This window comes from Scophthalmus maximus, chromosome 7 (assembly GCF_022379125.1).
Source record: "Scophthalmus maximus strain ysfricsl-2021 chromosome 7, ASM2237912v1, whole genome shotgun sequence".
NCBI lineage: Eukaryota > Metazoa > Chordata > Actinopteri > Pleuronectiformes > Scophthalmidae > Scophthalmus > Scophthalmus maximus.
Genome location: NC_061521.1, coordinates 9,159,611 through 9,177,543, shown reverse-complemented (window position 1 = coordinate 9,177,543; position 17,933 = coordinate 9,159,611). Strand labels below are relative to the sequence as shown.

General features: G+C 42.8%; 2 protein-coding genes across 5 annotated transcripts; one reads left to right on the top strand and one right to left on the bottom strand.

Moving 5' to 3' along the window:
- Positions 1 to 350: 350 nt before the first annotated feature.
- On the bottom strand, positions 351 to 11,770 carry LOC118315401 (transcription intermediary factor 1-alpha-like). Of its 4 annotated transcripts, none has more exons than XM_047333399.1 (18): positions 11,229 to 11,767; positions 10,747 to 10,865; positions 10,060 to 10,207; positions 8,378 to 8,510; positions 7,857 to 7,973; positions 7,590 to 7,704; positions 7,233 to 7,379; positions 6,923 to 7,037; positions 5,926 to 6,302; positions 4,975 to 5,109; positions 4,777 to 4,882; positions 4,619 to 4,676; positions 4,347 to 4,467; positions 3,378 to 3,730; positions 3,001 to 3,136; positions 2,465 to 2,539; positions 1,839 to 1,994; positions 351 to 1,750 (listed from the first exon to the last, which is right to left on the bottom strand). In XM_047333399.1, exons 1-18 carry the CDS (start codon positions 11,488 to 11,490, stop codon positions 1,499 to 1,501), a joined length of 2,925 nt encoding a protein of 974 aa, XP_047189355.1. In that variant the 5' UTR covers positions 11,491 to 11,767; the 3' UTR covers positions 351 to 1,498. The 4 variants fall into 4 exon arrangements, with proteins under 4 accessions (XP_047189355.1, XP_047189356.1, XP_047189358.1 ...); XM_047333400.1 differs by having other exon boundaries at positions 1,610 to 1,750; positions 1,839 to 1,977; positions 11,229 to 11,770; XM_047333402.1 differs by lacking the exon at positions 351 to 1,750 and having other exon boundaries at positions 1,840 to 1,977; positions 2,997 to 3,136; positions 11,229 to 11,770.
- A 1,123-nt stretch (positions 11,771 to 12,893) lies between these two features.
- LOC124850129 (aldo-keto reductase family 1 member D1-like) lies at positions 12,894 to 17,496 on the top strand. Its single transcript, XM_047333403.1, has 10 exons — positions 12,894 to 13,492; positions 13,576 to 13,695; positions 13,919 to 14,086; positions 14,282 to 14,398; positions 14,812 to 14,889; positions 15,303 to 15,425; positions 15,896 to 16,005; positions 16,429 to 16,594; positions 16,748 to 16,830; positions 16,935 to 17,496. Exons 1-10 carry the CDS (start codon positions 13,484 to 13,486, stop codon positions 16,975 to 16,977), a joined length of 1,017 nt encoding a protein of 338 aa, XP_047189359.1. The 5' UTR covers positions 12,894 to 13,483; the 3' UTR covers positions 16,978 to 17,496.
- The last annotated feature ends 437 nt before the right edge of the window (positions 17,497 to 17,933 follow it).

Genomic DNA, 17,933 nt, shown 5'->3' with positions numbered 1-17,933 from the left:
AAGAAACAGCAGCATGAGCTGACCCCCAAGCTCATAGGTGGAGGAAATTGGAGCGACCAAGGTCGCATTCAAACGGTGTTAATCCTGTTGTGGGGGGTGTGGCGCACTTCCTTTGAAGCTCAACAAAGCCTTCTTGCCACGTCTGTGTCAATCAGCAGAGAGCTAACACAGGCAGGCCTCACTTCACCGTTATAAAACACAACTAACTTGTCAAAGGGGGAAAGCAGCCCTGCCCCAACTGTAAAGTTTAAGTTGCATTGAGGTTAATGGCAGAATAACTTTAGTGGGACATTAATAGGCTCCATTAACATGCATGAGGAATGTTACTTCGCATTAATCATTATCCAGAATCATTACCCACACCGGAGCTATCGTGTTTTATTGTACACTGTAAACACCTGCGAGTTGACTTGCATGCAAGTAGGCTCAGGGCTTAATGTTCTGGCTCTTGGACGCTCCAAAAAAAAACAGTTCACAATGTGAAACCATGTTAACTGAATACGACTGATCCTGAAAATAAAGTTGCACATTTTGAAACAATATTTCCAGCTCGTCACAATGATATTTGACAAAGTCCTCTTCATATAAATTAACAGATAAATAAATAATAAATTACACATATACCTTTACGGCATTAAATCTGGTTATGTAAAAAAAAAAGAAAAAAAAAAGCATTATTAAAAGACTATTCCGATTCCCTTTATGTTTTCACTCTACTAGCCTGGGGGGTTATAAATAATATAGACCACAAACATCAAGTCTCATGATTATCATCCTCCCTCTGATCACTGGTATATTTACACATGGAGACTTAAAGTAAAAAAACAAGACAGGTGACTGTCAGATGTAATACTCTGTACCTCGGTAGATGTCCTTGATATGTTCTATCCTGTCTGTTTTCAGTGTTAATGGGCTACTTGCACAACTATTTCCGGGTTCTACTTGCTAGTACTGCTCGACTGTTTTCGGTACGGTTCAACACTGAGGCCACTTCATTAGTTGATTGGTAATGATGTGAATTGACCTTCGTGTGAGAGGTGACGGAGAAATGATCCCGGCGTATGTTTACCCGCCGTCGTCGTCTCCTCAGGTTGGGACGGGTCGGGGAAACCCATGAAAACTTAGTTCGCCATTAAATTTTGATGACGCCGAAAGAAGTGGGACACACTTTCCTGCGTAGACTCGTGACAAATCTCTGAATGAAGTAGTGAGTAAACACAGTAACAGTAAACAGGCCGGAAACAGACGAGCAGCATTATTTTGAAACGGAAGTACGTCACGAAGCCTAGTGCATGTAGCCCATTCTGGTTTAGGGTTATTCCAACAGCTGTAACAGTCCAGAACATAGAAAATGTGGTGCAATGTATCCCTGTTCTCTGCTTTTTTTTTCACAATTCACCATGACTGGAATCTGTGTCATAAATGTTTGTCTTAAAGTTTCACACACCACTTACTAGCTGGTGCTGGCAGTGTTGTTAAATAACGTATCAAAACCCTTTTAAGGGAAAATTTGTGCTTTTAATACCACTCCCTCCTCGCCACTCGCCGTTTCCTGGGGATATGAACATGGGCGCTGGCGCTTTGCGGGCTGGAAAATATTGTCAGCAGATGGGACTTGGGAGTCTGGGGGGGCCGCGGGCATCACCTCCCGTTTTATTTCGGGGAAGGTTTGGTCAGGAAAGATGATCCTCAGGTGTTCTTCAAACAGCTCTGCAAACCTCCCGCCTGCAGTGGTGACCTCCGAGGCAGCCTGACATGCAGCGAAAAAGAAAGGTTTATTAATGGTTGTCAGGATTTGAATAATATACTGAAAAAGAGGCTCTTTGTAAACTGTGTACCTCACTGAGGGCTCCACAACTCCCCAAGATGAGCCTGATGTCTGATACAAACTCTGCGCTGCTTTGGTAGCACAGACTCTGCTTCGCCTCCAGTCGCTCTTTCACAGCTGAAAGATTCATTGGTCCCTTCGTAGTCGGCCTGTTATTAGCACATACCTACAGTATTTAGAAAGGGAGTGATAGTAAAAGAATCAAACTTCATGGGCAGATGTTGAAGTAATTCATGATTATTATCTCATATTTGTAAGGTATTACAGAGGTTTATAGATTTATACCAAATCTTGATATGTCAAAGTGTATAATAGAGGCATTTCAAGCCACTGGTGGTTACGTGCTGCATATACTGTAAATATTATAAGTACTGTTATGAAAAGTTTACAGGCTATAATTATTCATTTTAATCCACTGTGCGATAACAAATACTCCAACCTCTGTGTCAGTATAACAAATCTCTGTATATTTACAGTGCATGATTGAAGTCGCTCTGCTTCTGATTCATAATTCTTCTGTCTTTAGTGGTAAATACTGCATATTACACATGATTAAAATTACAGTTGCAATAACTCCATGTGACACTAATCCTGTAAAAACCTCCCCTCTGCAGTCAGACGCTGTTCCAAACTCACCGAGGGGGTCGCTGGCTCTCCAAGGTTTGAACTCGGGTCACAGCAAAGCAAGTGCAGCAACAGCCGGTCGCACTTCTGCAGTGATAGAAAATACATCTGACTTAATACATGTCATACTCTGTGTCATACACATACAGATTTACTATTGGCCTACATTGGCCTTTTGCCTCTTCTCAGCTAATCAAGCAGGACAAAGGTGCTCAAACTTGTCTTATGCACCTTCTAGCAAGCTTCAAATGGTTGTATATACATATATACATATATATATGTATATATGCATACATATACACACAACGCCTATCCCAAATCATTTTATGAAGATCATCGCTTTAATAATGAAAATACTTATGCCATCATAATGTGTTCATGCTTTGCTATGCACATTTTTATTTGCCCTGCTTAAAATGAATAAAGCTAAGAAGTTGAACTGAAACTGAACTGAATGGGATTTATTTTATCCTTTGTGGCAATCAAACCATTTCTTCTTAAGAATTCCTTTAGGTCCACAATCTTTATCATTTTAAAAACGTACTGACTCGTTTGTCCACAGGGGGAAGTCCTCCCTCAGAGTCTGGCTCCTTCTTCAGTGTTTTGGCCTCGGGTTTGCTGTCACAGTCATACTCCATCTCGGGCACTAACAGGTCACGGCAGACAGAGCAGAACCATTCCCCACTGAAAGTAGACAGTCCAGAGAATCAATGCAAAAGTCAGCCGAAAGGAACATGCACTAACAAAGTGAATACGGCGGCTGTCAGATGAAAACCTCGCCTCTCCAAAAAGCCTCATTCTTAAAGGATGAAAGGTCGCTTTTTTTTCATTCCACAGGCAAACAAAATTCATTGATTCTGGAATAAAAACGATGTGGCTTTCATCTGAGATGCACTATAGATACATTTCATGCAGCCAAACTTGCCTGGGAGATTCGAGGAGGGACGGAACATGGCACGCAGGGTGAAAAGCTTTGGGACACTTATCGCAGCACAGCAGGTCTCCTCCACTCTGACACACAGCACACAAGGCTTCATTAGAGTCTTCCAGTCGTGCTTCACTGTGCTCTACCTGCCGTTCACCTCCTGGTGAACGGGTGTGATTTGGAGCATCGGTCTTACTCTGGTCCTGTGAACTGCTCTGAGGCTTTGACGGGCCGTGGCGTTTGTCATCTGCGCTTTGAGGAAGAGTTGGGACCTTGTTCCCTTCGCCTTGGGCTCTGATTGGCGGGTGTTCCCCTGTGCTGTCTGGAAGGCTGGCTCTTTGGTTGTTCTGTACCTGAATCCACAAACGGAGATGAACTGAGCTCATATATGTAATAATAGCATTGCACTAATCAAGGTGATTGCTGAGATCTGGCGAGATGTGGTACCATAATTAAAAAAGAAAACAGATTGAGAGAAATCAATGAGGAGTTGGAAGACCATGAGGGTTAAAAAAAAACTTCAATTGATTTGGAAGAGAAAAAAAAACATTTAAGTTTTACCCACACTGTTTGTTGAAATGGCACAGTTCACACAATGACCTCTTGGTTCACCTTTGACCTAGAGTCATTTCCATAGTTGTGCCCTCACACACGTATATTCTGTAAAATAATGGATTATCACTGACATTGAACTTCACCTTTGGTTTCACCTCAGCCCGCCTCGCAATAATCTCTGTTTCAAAATCTCGCCAATTACTTTGGTGCGTAAATTGTTATAGTATAAGAGCCAAAACTCAAAAAATTTGCACCCACACCCCCCAAACTTTTCTTAAAATTCATACCTGTGTGTAAGTCCAGTGCACTTTAAATTGCAGTGTTGCTACAGTCACAAGTTTTGGATCTAAGCGAAAAGTCAAATTTGCATATGGAATTCAAATGACTGTATTAATAATAATAATGCCTGCTTACATAGCTATTGTCATCTTCTGGCTCATCTTTGATGACAATGACGGGACCTGGTGACGACCTCCGTCTTTTCCTGACAGTTTCACCGGCCTCTTGTGTTCCTGGAGGATCCCAGGGAACAGTCCTATGAGAGCCAATTACAATAAAGTAAAATTCACAGGGGAGACCAATGGGACGGGTCATATAAAGGCAGTACACTGTTCATATATATATACTGTACATGGATATAGAGAGAGAGAGAGAATCTGTGCCTTTCTGCGTGTGTCTGTCCTTACCCTGGTTGCTCCATTTGGGACACAGCAGCGTACCCTGGTGAAATCCGCTGTCCTTGCACTGAAAACCGGTTTGCTTATTAACTCATTGACAACACAGCAACACACACAGTCTGCATGCCACCAGAGTAAATACAAAAGTACAAGTGCCACAGACATACCATTTTTGTCGGGCAAAGAAGGGTGTTGGCTCTGGGCATAGTTTGGTTTGAGCATGTATAATGGACCACCTGCATCACTCCTCCTTTTCAGATATGTGGGCTCAGTCTAAACACAGCATCGCATGTCATTTACTACCCAGGAGATAATGTAATAATAATTATTATCATCAGGTAGGTGGATAGAAGGAGTTCACTCACTGTATGTCGTGACAGAGACGAACTCACGACACCATTGACGGGCAGTGGTGTAACATGGGTGTACAAAGGGGAAGAGGAAAATATGTCCATAGGTTTGGCTTGGTAGGTGCAGCTGCTCTCCACCCCCCTGGGAGGCTACAGATGAACGAGGGAGACACAGAGGCAAATGCTTCAATCACTGTCAACCTACATTCCTGGATATTTCCTTTGAAATATTATATTATATTATAATATATATAATTTTTATCCAGAATGCAGCGTATGTTATTTTTCTGATAAGCATATTTCATTATTGGGTTTGTGTGAAAATTAATCTGCACAGATTCGAATCTTGTCTCACTAGGTTAGATTTTCTGATCATTAAAATTACCCAGATGCTATGAGGTTATTTTCCAAATGAATCTGCAAATTACAGACTTGTCAGTTCTACATAAACAAATAGTCACAACAATTCAACAGTCCTAAATCCTAAAAAAAAAATTGTACATATGCATGAAATGTACTTAAACATGCTGATATATTTCTTGACCACAGAGAACATTTGAGTGCAGCTGTAACAGCTTGTTCACGTTAGTGCGACGCAACTTAAGTGTGCACTTCACAAAGCAGTATTGTCCTGTGAACGAGCCTACCAAAAGTGAACCAAAACACCCCGTGAACTAGACTAAACAACTCCGATGATGAGATATTATCAACCCTTCCCCATGGAAACTTGTTTGGAGTTTGTCCCCCATCACGTCACATGTTGGCTGCTGCTTTGCTGCAGATTTTGCCGTTTTATTTTATATTAACCCATCCAAGATTAAAATCTGTCTTGACAAGGAAAGATATAAATTGCCAGGGATGTGAAGGCTGTCAGCTCTATTTAGGACAATGCCATCTGCTGTCAGTGCATGTTAAGGGGGCTTGTCCGTCAAACGGACACAAGCACACACAGGAGTGCACACTAACCTGGTGCGTGAACCCAGGGCTCGGCAAGCTGCTCGTTGGGCTGACGTGGTTCGGAGGAGGCACCATAAACCTGCGGCCCGGTTGAGGAGGCATACAATGGGAGGGAGAGCCTCCCTGCAGGGCCGCTGGGACTGTTCGCTGTAGCCGCACACTCTGGTACCATGTCCACGGTGGGGGAGGGGGCTGCGGTTGCCAGTGGGCCTGTGGGTTTATCTTGTTCACCTGCAGCTGGAGCTGAGCCAGGGTGTTGAGGGGAGCTCCCACGGCAAAGCTGTGGGGTGAGCCTGAGGGGCCTTGCCCAGGGTTGGACAGCTGATGAGGGATACCCTGAAAACCAACCAGATGGTGCCCCGGTACACTCTCTATCACTAAAGAGCCTGAGGGGACACGGACACGGACACACACACACACACACACACACACACACACACACACACACACACACACACACACACACACACACACACACACACACACACACACACACACACACACACACACACACACACACACACACACACACACACACACACACACACACACACACACACACACACACACACACACACACACACGATAAGTATAACAAGTAGAGATGAACAATACACAACACAGACAAAAAGTCCTCCAGAGAAATCTAGGAGAGAGAAAGTTTGGGCAGGAATACAAGAAAAAGTTTTGGAAAATCTTATGGGAAAAATATCATTTTAAGTAGGGATGCAGCTAAGGATGTCTTTTTTATCTATTTACTGTAGTGATCTATGATTATATCAATTAATCTGTTGACATTTTTCTTTTCAATAATGTGCCCAATGGGATGTGTTAAACATAAAACGTAATCGGTCTAGCTCATATTTCTGTATTTCATAGGTTCTAAATTATGTTCTATAACAGAGACATTTGTTATAGAACATAATTGGATTTATATATCATCATATATGATATCATGTCATCATTTGGCCGCTTTTCATTTATAACATCTTTATTCCCATCTTACCCAGATCAATATTCGAGGCCCAGTAAGAGGATCGGCACTGGAAGCGCACAGTGCTCTGTGGGATAAATGAGGTACTGCATTTTGCCCTCAGGAGGTTTCCAATCTGAAACAGAATCTGCGACAGAAGGGATATTATTAATAATTTTTCAGAGCAGGACACTTGTGTCCCAATGTGTTCCCAATTCATCACATGCGAGACAGACCAGGCTCCTGAAAGGGCTTCCGGAGCGGAGCGGCGTTTCACACACTGGGGGAAAAGGAGACTGTGACGAGATACTGTTGAGGGGATAAATGATCAGGCAGGCGTTACCAGACGTTTACAGTACAAGAGGGCCGTGCCCCCATTCTTGGCTGTGGCCCATTTGGTGAAGTTGATGACATGATCCAGGTGTCTGGACAGATAGCCGATGTCCTCCTGTTGTTTTCGCAGGACGCTCTCGTGATCCTTGGTCACAGCCTGGAAAACATGAATAAGTGAAGATCCGCAGTGTTCATACAGCTTGAGGGGATGTGCTCTGGGCCTCGGGGTAAGACCGTCAACTGAGCTCGCGAGCAAGTAATATTCTTCTGGAAACAACACCCACAGCGAGCTACTCATTCGGTAGAACTAATTTAAAAAACAGAGTTTTGTTATATTTATATTATATTTTAAGGCTTGTTATCCTACCTCGAGTTGGTTAACGAGCAGCCTGCCCTTTTTGTTGATCTCAAGAATCAAACTACAGATGGACTTCTTGATTTCATCGTGAACAGACGTACGATTCTGATCAACCTGAAGAAGTCTGCAAAACGTACACAACAAATGTCAATACATATTCACATTTAACAAAACGCTCGTTCGTGAGATTTAGAGGGCATGCCTCAGTCCCCAGTGTATTTTTCAAGCGGTTCAATAAATCACAAGTGTAATCCTGTGGTATGTGGAGATACATACCCATTGTTTATGGAGGTTGAAACGTCTTCAATCAGTTTCTTTTTCTCCTGCAGCTGCTGGGTCATAGTCTCCATGTGCTGTTTGTGGTTTTTAAAAGCGTCTTCAAGGAACTGGTAACTTGTCCAAAAAGAACATTAAATCAGTGCATGCAATCTAAAATGTAAACACAGATTACATGATATCAGTGTTCTGCACTGATACTGTGATTAATCCCTTTCTCCTCCTCAAATGGGATATATAGTAGAAACTCCTGACAGGAATTCAGAGTCTTTCATGAGAACAATCCAACAGAGGTCACATTATGGATGGAATTCAATATCATGACAACTATAAGAACTATAGTACAAGAATATAATGGAGAGTTTATCAAATTTCAGCTAGTTGTGTCAATCACATTGAGCTGTGGAACACTGTTAAGTGTAATGACAAACAAAGCACAAAGGTGCATAAACCTGTGTGTTAAACATTACGACATTAATACAGTACAGTACATTGTATTATATTGTGGATTGTGACTGTACTTGTGGTCCTTGTGCTTGACTAGCTGGCAGTCACGACAGGTGAGCTGGTCACAGGTCTCACAGAACAGCTTCAGTGTTTCTTGTTTGTGGATGTCACAGAACATCGGCCTCTGCGTCGACACACCGTGGACCTCTGCAGAAGGACAGAAGGTTCTTTATTTGAGATACTGTACAAGCCATAATCTGTCCCATCCACCTGCTTGGGTACTTGGGCGATTCTTGCAGGTCACTTGCCAAACTAACTTCAAAGGCCAATAATATTTGAAGCCATTGTTTCAACTATACAAAAAACTATACATCAAAATGTTTTGATTGAATTTTGTCGGTTTCATTTAATTCAACTTTTTCACTTAATGAGCAATTCGTTGTGTGTTGTTTGTGTGTGACTCTACAACTAATCACCCTCCCTGCGTTCAAAGTATTTCGTCGGCAGCCGTGATAGGTGCTGTTCGGAGATTAGGAAATGTGCTTCGATGCCTCCTTTCCTATCTCCTTTGACATTGGGTACACTGGATTTTCCTATGCATAAGGAGAGGAGAAGAAGACGCCCCACGATTCATTGCGGCAGCAATATCTCACATGGCGCGCCATGCACGAATTTAAGCGAAATACATAAATTTGAAGAAGAAGAGTATGAATGTTACCGAGAAGGGAGGCACGTCATCATGTAAGTTACCGTTGCCTATGAAGCATTTCCATCTTATCCTATACATAAGGTGGTCATGTGGATGAATATGAGCAGACAGGAGCAAGAGCAAACATTCTCAATGTGACAACCTTTTCCTTTCAGTTTCATAGGCTATGTTATTGTTTTCATATTCAATTATAACCTTGGTAATGAATAAATATTTTCCACCATGTCATCAATGTTTAGCATGAATCTGTTAAAAGAACGCACGGGGCGAAGCCGCCTATAAGATGCGCTCTTTGTAGTCGGAAATGTGAAGTTTCACCATGGCAGACGAACGACAACAACTCCCAGCATCGCATTATATCACGTAGTATGCTCTAAGTGGAGTCGGGTTAGCTTTGCAGCACTGTTGGCTTTTCCTGAGTCCTCTGAGTCCTCCTTTACACCAAGGAGAGGTAGATAGGACAAGACGATAGGAAGGACAATCCGAATCCAACCTCTGCGTGCGTGCGTAGCAGTAGGCGTGGTTTCCTTCCCTGGGCACCTGGCTGGTTGCACACCTCCCTCTAATCATCGAATCCTCAGCTGAGACTTTGCTTCTGTTCGTCGCTAGATTGTTCTGCCAGATCACTGGCATTGTACTTTCTACATTGCATTTTGCTCTTTGCGTTTAAATCTAGATTTATCTTATGGGCGATTAAAATACTCTGAAGGGGCAATGTTTTATTTTTACTTTTTTAATTGGGAGCTGAGATTAAAGGTAATTTTAAACAATAACAGCTGTCATGAGAATAAGAATGTAAAGGATTGCAATGAAACCATGTGCCAAATTATTTTGTTTTTGACCAGGGCCATGTTAAATTGACTGTCCTAAAGGAGGGAACATTCCTCTAGAGTTCCAATGCATTAAACCCATTAATCTGTTACATTGGACTCAAATCAAGAGGATCATCTGCAGCACTGACCCCATTATAGCTCTTTGCCTTTGTTGTGGAAGCACCAAGTATTTCACAGACTGAAGTGAAATAAGGACATTCGTTAGCTAGAATACCTTGTGATACGTCTGTCTTCTGTCTGATGGTGTGGTCTTTGGTGAACTTGACCCTTTGGTGGGCCTCCACACACGTGGCGCACAGGTACTCGACACATTCCACGCAGAACCCGGCGGCTTCAGTGTTGTCGTCGCAGGTCATACAGAGCTACGGTACGGACAGATGAGACATGCATCACAGACGGTTGACAGGAGATTAACCAATGTGTACCTCTTATCTGATAGAGCAAATGACATTAGAACGTATCCACACGAACGACAGCACATAGGGAAAATATGACGTACCAAAGAATCTACAAACCCACAGCAGGGGCCGGATCCCTAAATTTAGTTCCAGGGAAATATTTTCACCCTGCAAAAAAAGTCCCTGCTCATGGATGTTGAGGAACCTTTGGGGTGGAGCTTCCACAGCTGAAGATGCCTGATTGGTCGAGTACATCCAGTTGCTTGAAAAGAGTTCCTGGGAATAAGACTTCCGGGTACTTTTGGTCAAAATGTGGCTCAATATGCGCAGAGAGGGTACGAGTCTGCTGTCAGCAGAATTTCCTTATGTTCAGTGGCTGAGGGCACAAGTTGACCTTGCTCATCTTGTAGGAATATTGCAGCCGTCATCCTTAAAACAAGCAACAAGCAACAAGCAACAAGACCCCCCCCCCCCCCATATGATAAATGCCTCCTGTCACTGACCTGGACCATCCTCTCCACTGTGCTGCTGGGAGCCTCGGCTGAGTCCTTCACAAACACGTTGTCCACCACATCCACCTCCATACACTCCTGCCTGCACACCGGGCAGCGGATCACGTTCACTGGAATCAAACACACAGGGAAGATGACCGACACATGATGACACCAGACCTGCATCAGAATCAGAATCAGGTTACAGCCGAGGATGTAGCAGTCATGTTATACATACACACAGAATTAGAAAAAATAATCTAGAATGAAGACAAGATCAAATGAAATGAAATTCAAACTATTTACAATAGATTTAAGACAAAACACTGAATTAACAAACAGAACGAGGCAAACTGCTGCACAGCAACACGCCGTGGCAGCCATACGCGTTACGACGCAGTCCACGCAGGTGAGCAGACCCCGTGCCCCCGCCCCCCCCCCCTTAAGGAAACGTTTACTTCCTTGCCTCGATGTTTGTAAACAGGGAGACTCACGTGGTCTGGTCGCGCCGTCCACCAGGGAGCGGGGCAGCTCGGCCCCGGACAGATGCCTGGAGGGCGACGGCAGACATTTCTTGCAGAACGAGTGCAGACACGGCAGGAGCCTGGGCTCGCGACTGTGAAAGTTCAGGCGGCAGGAGGGGCACGTGTCCAGGTGACCGTGGGCGGACTGCTCCTCGTGCAGCGGCATGCTCTCTGCTTCGTTCTCCGCCGCGGCGACCGGCGCGCCCCCCGGCGCGTCCGCCCGTGCGTCCATGTGCGGCACCTTCTTCTTATCCTCCGCGGCTCGACCCGCTTCCGTGTTTCACTGCCCACACAGGTGAGCGCAGCGGGTTCATTTCCCTCCCATTCTTCGCGACGACATACTTCTATTTCTCCCTCTGCTCTCGCAGCCAGCTCTGTCAAGTATGCAGTGTCGCGTGTGTCTCGCAAGATTTAAAAAAACAAAACAACGCACCACCTCCGCGCGGGGGTGTCGCACCACGACCGCGTGCCGCAGATGACGCTTCAAAACGGCACCGCACGCGCCCGTTGCGGCACGAGAGGGGCGGGGTCAGAACGGCGCCTCATTTGATTGGACAGGAGTCGTGAGTGAAGAAGACAAACGCCATTGGTCAGTGTTTGTTGCTCTGTTAGTCACTGTAGTTTTTCATAGATGAAAGTATAAACGTTTTCTCCATTAGGGCTACTTATCTATGGAATGCCGTTTTAGCCTATATTAAATCAATTAATATATACATAAATAAATAAATATGTCTATGAAATACATCCTGGAATAAATAAATGAGGCAATAAATATAGAAATGCAATGTAAATATAAATATATAAATGAGTCAATTAGTTAAATTAATAAAATCGTTTTTTGTCATTTTTATTTCACAGTTCTTCGTGGTGGGTGAGGTGCCGGTGCCGTCTTTAATACGGGCCAAAATAGTATCTGCTGATGAACCACGTTGATCAATTTGATCTGCTAAGGATAGCGTGCTGTCTCGGAGCTGCAATAGAAAATATTCTATATACTGTGTGATTCATAGTTCTCTATCACGTGCACTGTACAGTGAGAACCTGATAGCTTATGCCCCCCTTACCTTAACCTCCTACTCCTACCCCTGTCCCCATTACCTCCCACTCCTATCCCTCCTTATGCCATATGTCTTTCCCATTGGGCCATATATCTTTCCTATTGTGCCATATATCTTTTTGCAGCACTACACTGCTTGTGGGCAGGCCTCCATCACTGTGGAAACTCCTCTTTGTGTTATCACTATAAAGCTCCGCTGAAGACAAACCTCAGCGCAACACTTTTTCAGACTGCCCTGTGTGTGCTCTGTGTGCTCTGTTGGCCTTCTGCTCAATAGGAAAGATAAATGGCACAATGGGAAAGACTTATGGCATAATGGGAAAGATATATGGCACACTGGGAAAGATATATGGCATAATGGGAAAGATATATGGCATAATGGGAGCAGGAAATGGGAGTGAGAGGAGATCAAATGTAAGGATATATGGTAATGGAGGCAGGGGATTGGAGTGGGAGGTCAAGGGGGGCATAAGCTATCAGGTTACATTTCATTTATATATTTATTTATTTATTGTCTCATTTATTTATTTCAGGATGTATTTCATAGACATATTTATTTATTTAAGTATTTATACATATATTTAATATTGGCTTAAACGGCATTCCATACTTGTCATCCATTTGACCTAAAATGTGCTGGTGATAATTGGGACCCTACTTATGTAATATTTCCTTTTTTTAATTTGTAATTCATTTCCTGTGCTCCTGTGTCTGGTTTTCTTTTACTTCGCGTGTCTTGTGTTTCCCTGTGATCGTCTGCACCTGTTCCTAAAGTGTCACACCTGTGTCTCCTTACCTGTGCCCTCTTGTGGGTATATAGTCTTTGTGCCTTCCCTTGTTCTTGTTGCATCGTCCGTTTGTCTCTGTGTAGCCCTGCCATATTTCACCTCAGTGCTTGTTTTCCTCGCTTCTGTGTTGAAGTTTTTGGTTTATTAAGTTTAAGTTGTTTATTTTGACCTTATAAAACTGGAGGTCTGTTTTTTTGCTTCCTTTCATTGTATACCTTTCCCTCCTAACCTGCATTGTGGGTCCTGTTCAACCAAACCGTGACAGAAATGCCATTTCTGTGACACGTGGTCCTCCATACAATGTGCCACAATGTGAAATACTAACATTCACAAGGTCCGTCTGAACTGTGAGGTCCAACCCTCTGGGTTTGGGTCTGCCTATGCACTCGGTAAGAAACAACGATAATAAGTGCAAGGAAGATAAAGCGTCAAGGTTCAAGGTCAGCCATGCGCTACATTATCTGTTAAGCAGGTCAGAGAGCTGTTAAGTTTGTTTGCAATGAATCCGAGTGCAGAGAGCCACAGTATTCCTCTCAGCGATGGGAACCGCATTCCACTGCTGGGACTGGGCACGTATGGGGATCCTCGAACGGTGAGAAGGAAACGGTACAATGTGTGTGTTTCTAGATTTAGACAAACGCTTGGGTCGCTGATGCCTTAATGAACCAGGAGGACTTTGCAGGAGTGTTAGTGTTTATTTCTCGCTGTGGGTAAAAAAAAATGAACAGTGTCATTCCAACATGAATGTGAATTTGCGCAAAATCAATGCAAACCGGGTCAGATAATGGTTCAATTTTCTGTGGATTTTCTCACAGACGCCCAAAGGCACAGCGCTTGAGTGTGTCAAGCTGGCCATAGATGTGGGTTACAGGCACTTTGACGGGGCACTGGTGTATTTCAACGAGCACGAAGTGGGTCAAGCCATTCGAGAGAAGATTGCTGATGGGTCCGTTCGAAGACAGGACATCTTTTACTGCGGCAAGGTAACATATGTCAAAACATGTCAGCGTGTCGTTTTGTCTGAATTCAATTTGCAAACTTTTTCTTCAGTTGAGGATTTCACAATGCCATTGTTAAGGACTTTGAACGGCATATTTGAACGCCAACCTGCGAGCGCTTCCCCTAAAGCGGGATTGTTTGCAGTGCTTCACTAAAGGTTTCTGCACTCTCTTCCTCAGCTGTGGAATACCTTTCACTCACCAGAGTTGGTGAGGCCGGCCTTGGAGAGGACACTGGAAGCCTTAAAACTAGACTACCTGGATCTCTACATCGTTGAGCTTCCCATAGCCTTCAAGGTTTTCTGCATAATACACACGTGCCATAGATGGCCGTTATCTTATCAGCCAACCATTTTGGTCTGAAAGTTGCCCTCACATACACATTGGGGCAGTGGTTAGTTTAGATAATAATTTTGTAATTTTCCTTTGTCAAAGAGCATCGTCTGGAATAAGAAGAGAAGATAATAATGGTTATATATAATCTAACATGCAGTGCACTTTGGTTTCTTTTTTAAAATCAAGACATCAAGACTACATTGTTATCAATATCATCAGAGGTGTGTCTGGGCGACTGGAGCCATTTGGCCATGTGTTTCAGGTTGCTGTGTTCACAGTCTGATATTTTGTATTAACTGTAAAATTTAAAAGTAGGGCTTCTTTGCACAGGGTTTCAGCATCACCATGACCAGATCGCTGTGCTTGTCTTTTAGCCTGGAAATGATTTCTATCCAAAAGACGGGGACGGGAATTACATCTACCACCACACAGACCTCTGTGCAACATGGGAGGTGAGTTCACAGTTGATGATCCCGCTATTAGATGACTCCTCATTGTTGTCTGTAATGTCTGGATATGATATTTTCATGTTATATCTAATAATGTAACGGTAAGATTGATTGCACTGATCTTGTTAATAATTAACTGGTCCTTTCTTGATTTGTGTGATCGGCTCTTTTTTTTTCTGTCCATTTTTAGTGGTGCTTCTAATATACTGAATGTCCTGAATGTGTTCAGTAATACAACAATCAGAAAATAATATTGACACAACAATGAATAATGTGAAACCACATTGAAATCTGCGGCTGATATTCCTTCACATTTGAATGTTGAATGGTGCCAGAACATTTTGTGCTGCCGTGTTGCAGTAAGTCTGTCAAGACAATCGGTCTTTGAGGAGATTTAAATCCTTTCTCCTCGACAGGCTTTGGAGGCCTGCAAAGACGCAGGACTTGTAAAGTCTCTCGGAGTCTCCAACTTCAACCGCAGGCAGCTGGAGCTGCTGCTCAATAAACCTGGCCTCAGACACAAACCTGTATCCAACCAGGTCAGCCCCATTTCGTCTGTTTACACAATGACGTAGCATTTCTTTTTTTTTTTACTGTATACTGTTATATACTGCACTCTACTTAAATAGAAGGTGTTGCTACACTTCTTTCCATTCAGCAAATGTTAAAAGAAATTTAGTCGGCAATCAATCTGTGATTCCGTTAAAGTTATTTGTTGAACGGATTTCCCTTTACTTGGTGAAATGTTTGGAAGTGGTTCAGCTTTATTTGTCCACAGTTGGTTTAATTGTACTATACTGTACATACCAATCATTGAGGTTTCTTGGAAAAATGTTGACATTATAGCATAACAAGATACAGTAGATGGTGCAGGATAGCTGCTCATCCTTTGCTTTCCTTGGACGTCCATTTCCATTCAATTTAGTTTTTGGCTTGCAACAGCGCTGACGTAATGTCAGACCACGTTGGGTCCAGTTTTGATGTTTTCTTCTTACCTGCTCACTCATAGGTCGAGTGCCACCCATATTTCACACAGCCCAAGCTTCTGGAGTTCTGTCGTCAGCACAACATTGTGATCGTTGGCTACTGCCCACTCGGCTCCTCCAGAGACGCCTCCTGGTATGTACTGTACCCAGGGCTTCAGGGGAGATAAGCACTTTTCCAGTGCCAGGATGGTATTTTTAGTGGGTTTCTGACAGCCTGTTATTTTGTAACGTTCTATTTTTCTGAGGAATTGCAGGCTGAAAAAGCTCGGACACTGCATTTTAAAACAAACAAGTGACCTGACCGCGTGTCACTTCTCTGTGACTCTTGCAAAAAGGAGAAGGAAACACTGGGCATGTTTTTGCCAACTTTAAGATACAACATTGAACAGCTATGTGAAAAGAGAAAATCCTGACACAACAAAACAACTTTTGTCCCCGAAAGAACGGCTTCATTTGCAGTGGAGATGAACATTTGTCAATGTCCACATTTACATGGATTAGGAATGATAACATACAAACCTGGCGTCATTGGTATTTCCCTCTGTCCCTGGTTTAGGGTGAATGTGAAATGTCCCCCCCTGCTGGAGGACGAGCTGCTTGTTTCCATTGGGAAAAAATACAACAAGAGCAGTGCTCAGGTGACTCTGCGCTTCAATGTCCAGAGAGGAGTGGTCGTGATCCCCAAGAGCTTCAGTCCCGAAAGGATCAAACACAACTTCCATGTGAGTTTACTGAAACGATCTGTTCTCATACCAGGGTGTGTGTGTGTGTAACAGACAGTAAAATGTACGCTTCAGGGATGCTATCAAAGGCACTATTTTTATAGTATTCATACGTATATGTTCTTAATAAAAACTATACCCCATTTGATACAGATATTTGATTTTTCACTCACCGAGGAAGAAATGAAAGCCATCGAAGCACTGAACAAAAATATCCGTTTCGTGGAGCTGCTGATGTAAGTATGGTAAAAGTTGAAATGGAATCGAATATTGTGCATATGTGTGTTTTGCAATAAAAGAAAAGTCTGTCCTCATGTCAAGCTTTTTTGTTCTGACACAGGTGGAGTGACCATCCAGAATACCCATTTCACGATGAATATTAAAGTTTGTGTTTCATTTCTCGTCATGTCGCGCCTTTTTTTTTTTACACAGTAATCAGAACAAAACCTGGCGTCAGCATGATTTTTAGAGTTGAAGGTTTGTCCCGGAACATTTTCACTCTAAACACTAGAGGGCCCTAATTCGAAGTGAATGGAAACATAAAATGATAAATAAAAGAAACTGGGAATATACAGCTATGATGAAAATTGGCAAAGTGTATATTTGTTGCATATTAGTTTCATATGAGTCTCAAATGGTGCTTGTGTAATACTCAAGGAATTTCATTGTTAACTTGCACCTGCTTTGAGATGGACTGAATCAGTGGGTCGTATAAAAAAGTGTGATCTAAAAATAAGACTATTTGAAGTGAAAGTAATAAAATACATCATCTGCTGATGAATACATACAGTATGCATTATTACTTCTCTGGTTTGTTTAAGAAGTCATTTGTCCAAGCAGCGTCTGATTCCCCATTATGTAAGTGTTGTATTAAAATAAAAATTGGACATCCTTTGATTTTACCTAGTGTGTCAGCCTTAGTCGTTGAATGTCTTATCATTTTAGATATGAAGCACATTTGAAAACAAAACTCTTAATAACCAGTATTATGCAAGTCCAAATAATAAAGAATATAAAGTTTGGGGGGAACATAAAGGTTTCAGTGGTGGGGGATCTTATAAGTAAAGAATATATCTCACTGTAACCAGTTCACACATTAACACTTTTTTAAGCTTGTATTAGCAAAATGTACTAAGTACACCTCATATCCTCAGGCGGATCGTGGAAGCGATTATCGGTTTCAGAACCTGACAATGACAAATTTAAATACATAGTAAAAAGTATATACACGCATAAATAAACTACATAAAAAGCAAGTAACTGTTTTACAATCATGACCACATACTCCATTCCAGTCATTTAAAATAGGGATTCAGCACTTTATGGCTTCATGCTGTTG

Excerpts from the sequence above, each read along its gene's own strand:
- LOC118315401 (XM_047333399.1), bottom strand. The coding sequence starts at position 11,490 with ATGGACGCACGGGCGGACGCGCCGGGGGGCGCGCCGGTCGCCGCGGCG. Across the intron at positions 4,468-4,618 it reads TCCCAAATGGAGCAACCAGG|GACTGTTCCCTGGGATCCTC; the intron begins GTAAGGACAGAC and ends TGGCTCTCATAG. Across the intron at positions 2,540-3,000 it reads TTCCCCCTGTGGACAAACGA|AAGTGCGACCGGCTGTTGCT; the intron begins GTCAGTACGTTT and ends CTATCACTGCAG.
- LOC124850129 (XM_047333403.1), top strand. Across the intron at positions 13,696-13,918 it reads CGTATGGGGATCCTCGAACG|ACGCCCAAAGGCACAGCGCT; the intron begins GTGAGAAGGAAA and ends ATTTTCTCACAG. Across the intron at positions 16,595-16,747 it reads GGATCAAACACAACTTCCAT|ATATTTGATTTTTCACTCAC; the intron begins GTGAGTTTACTG and ends CATTTGATACAG.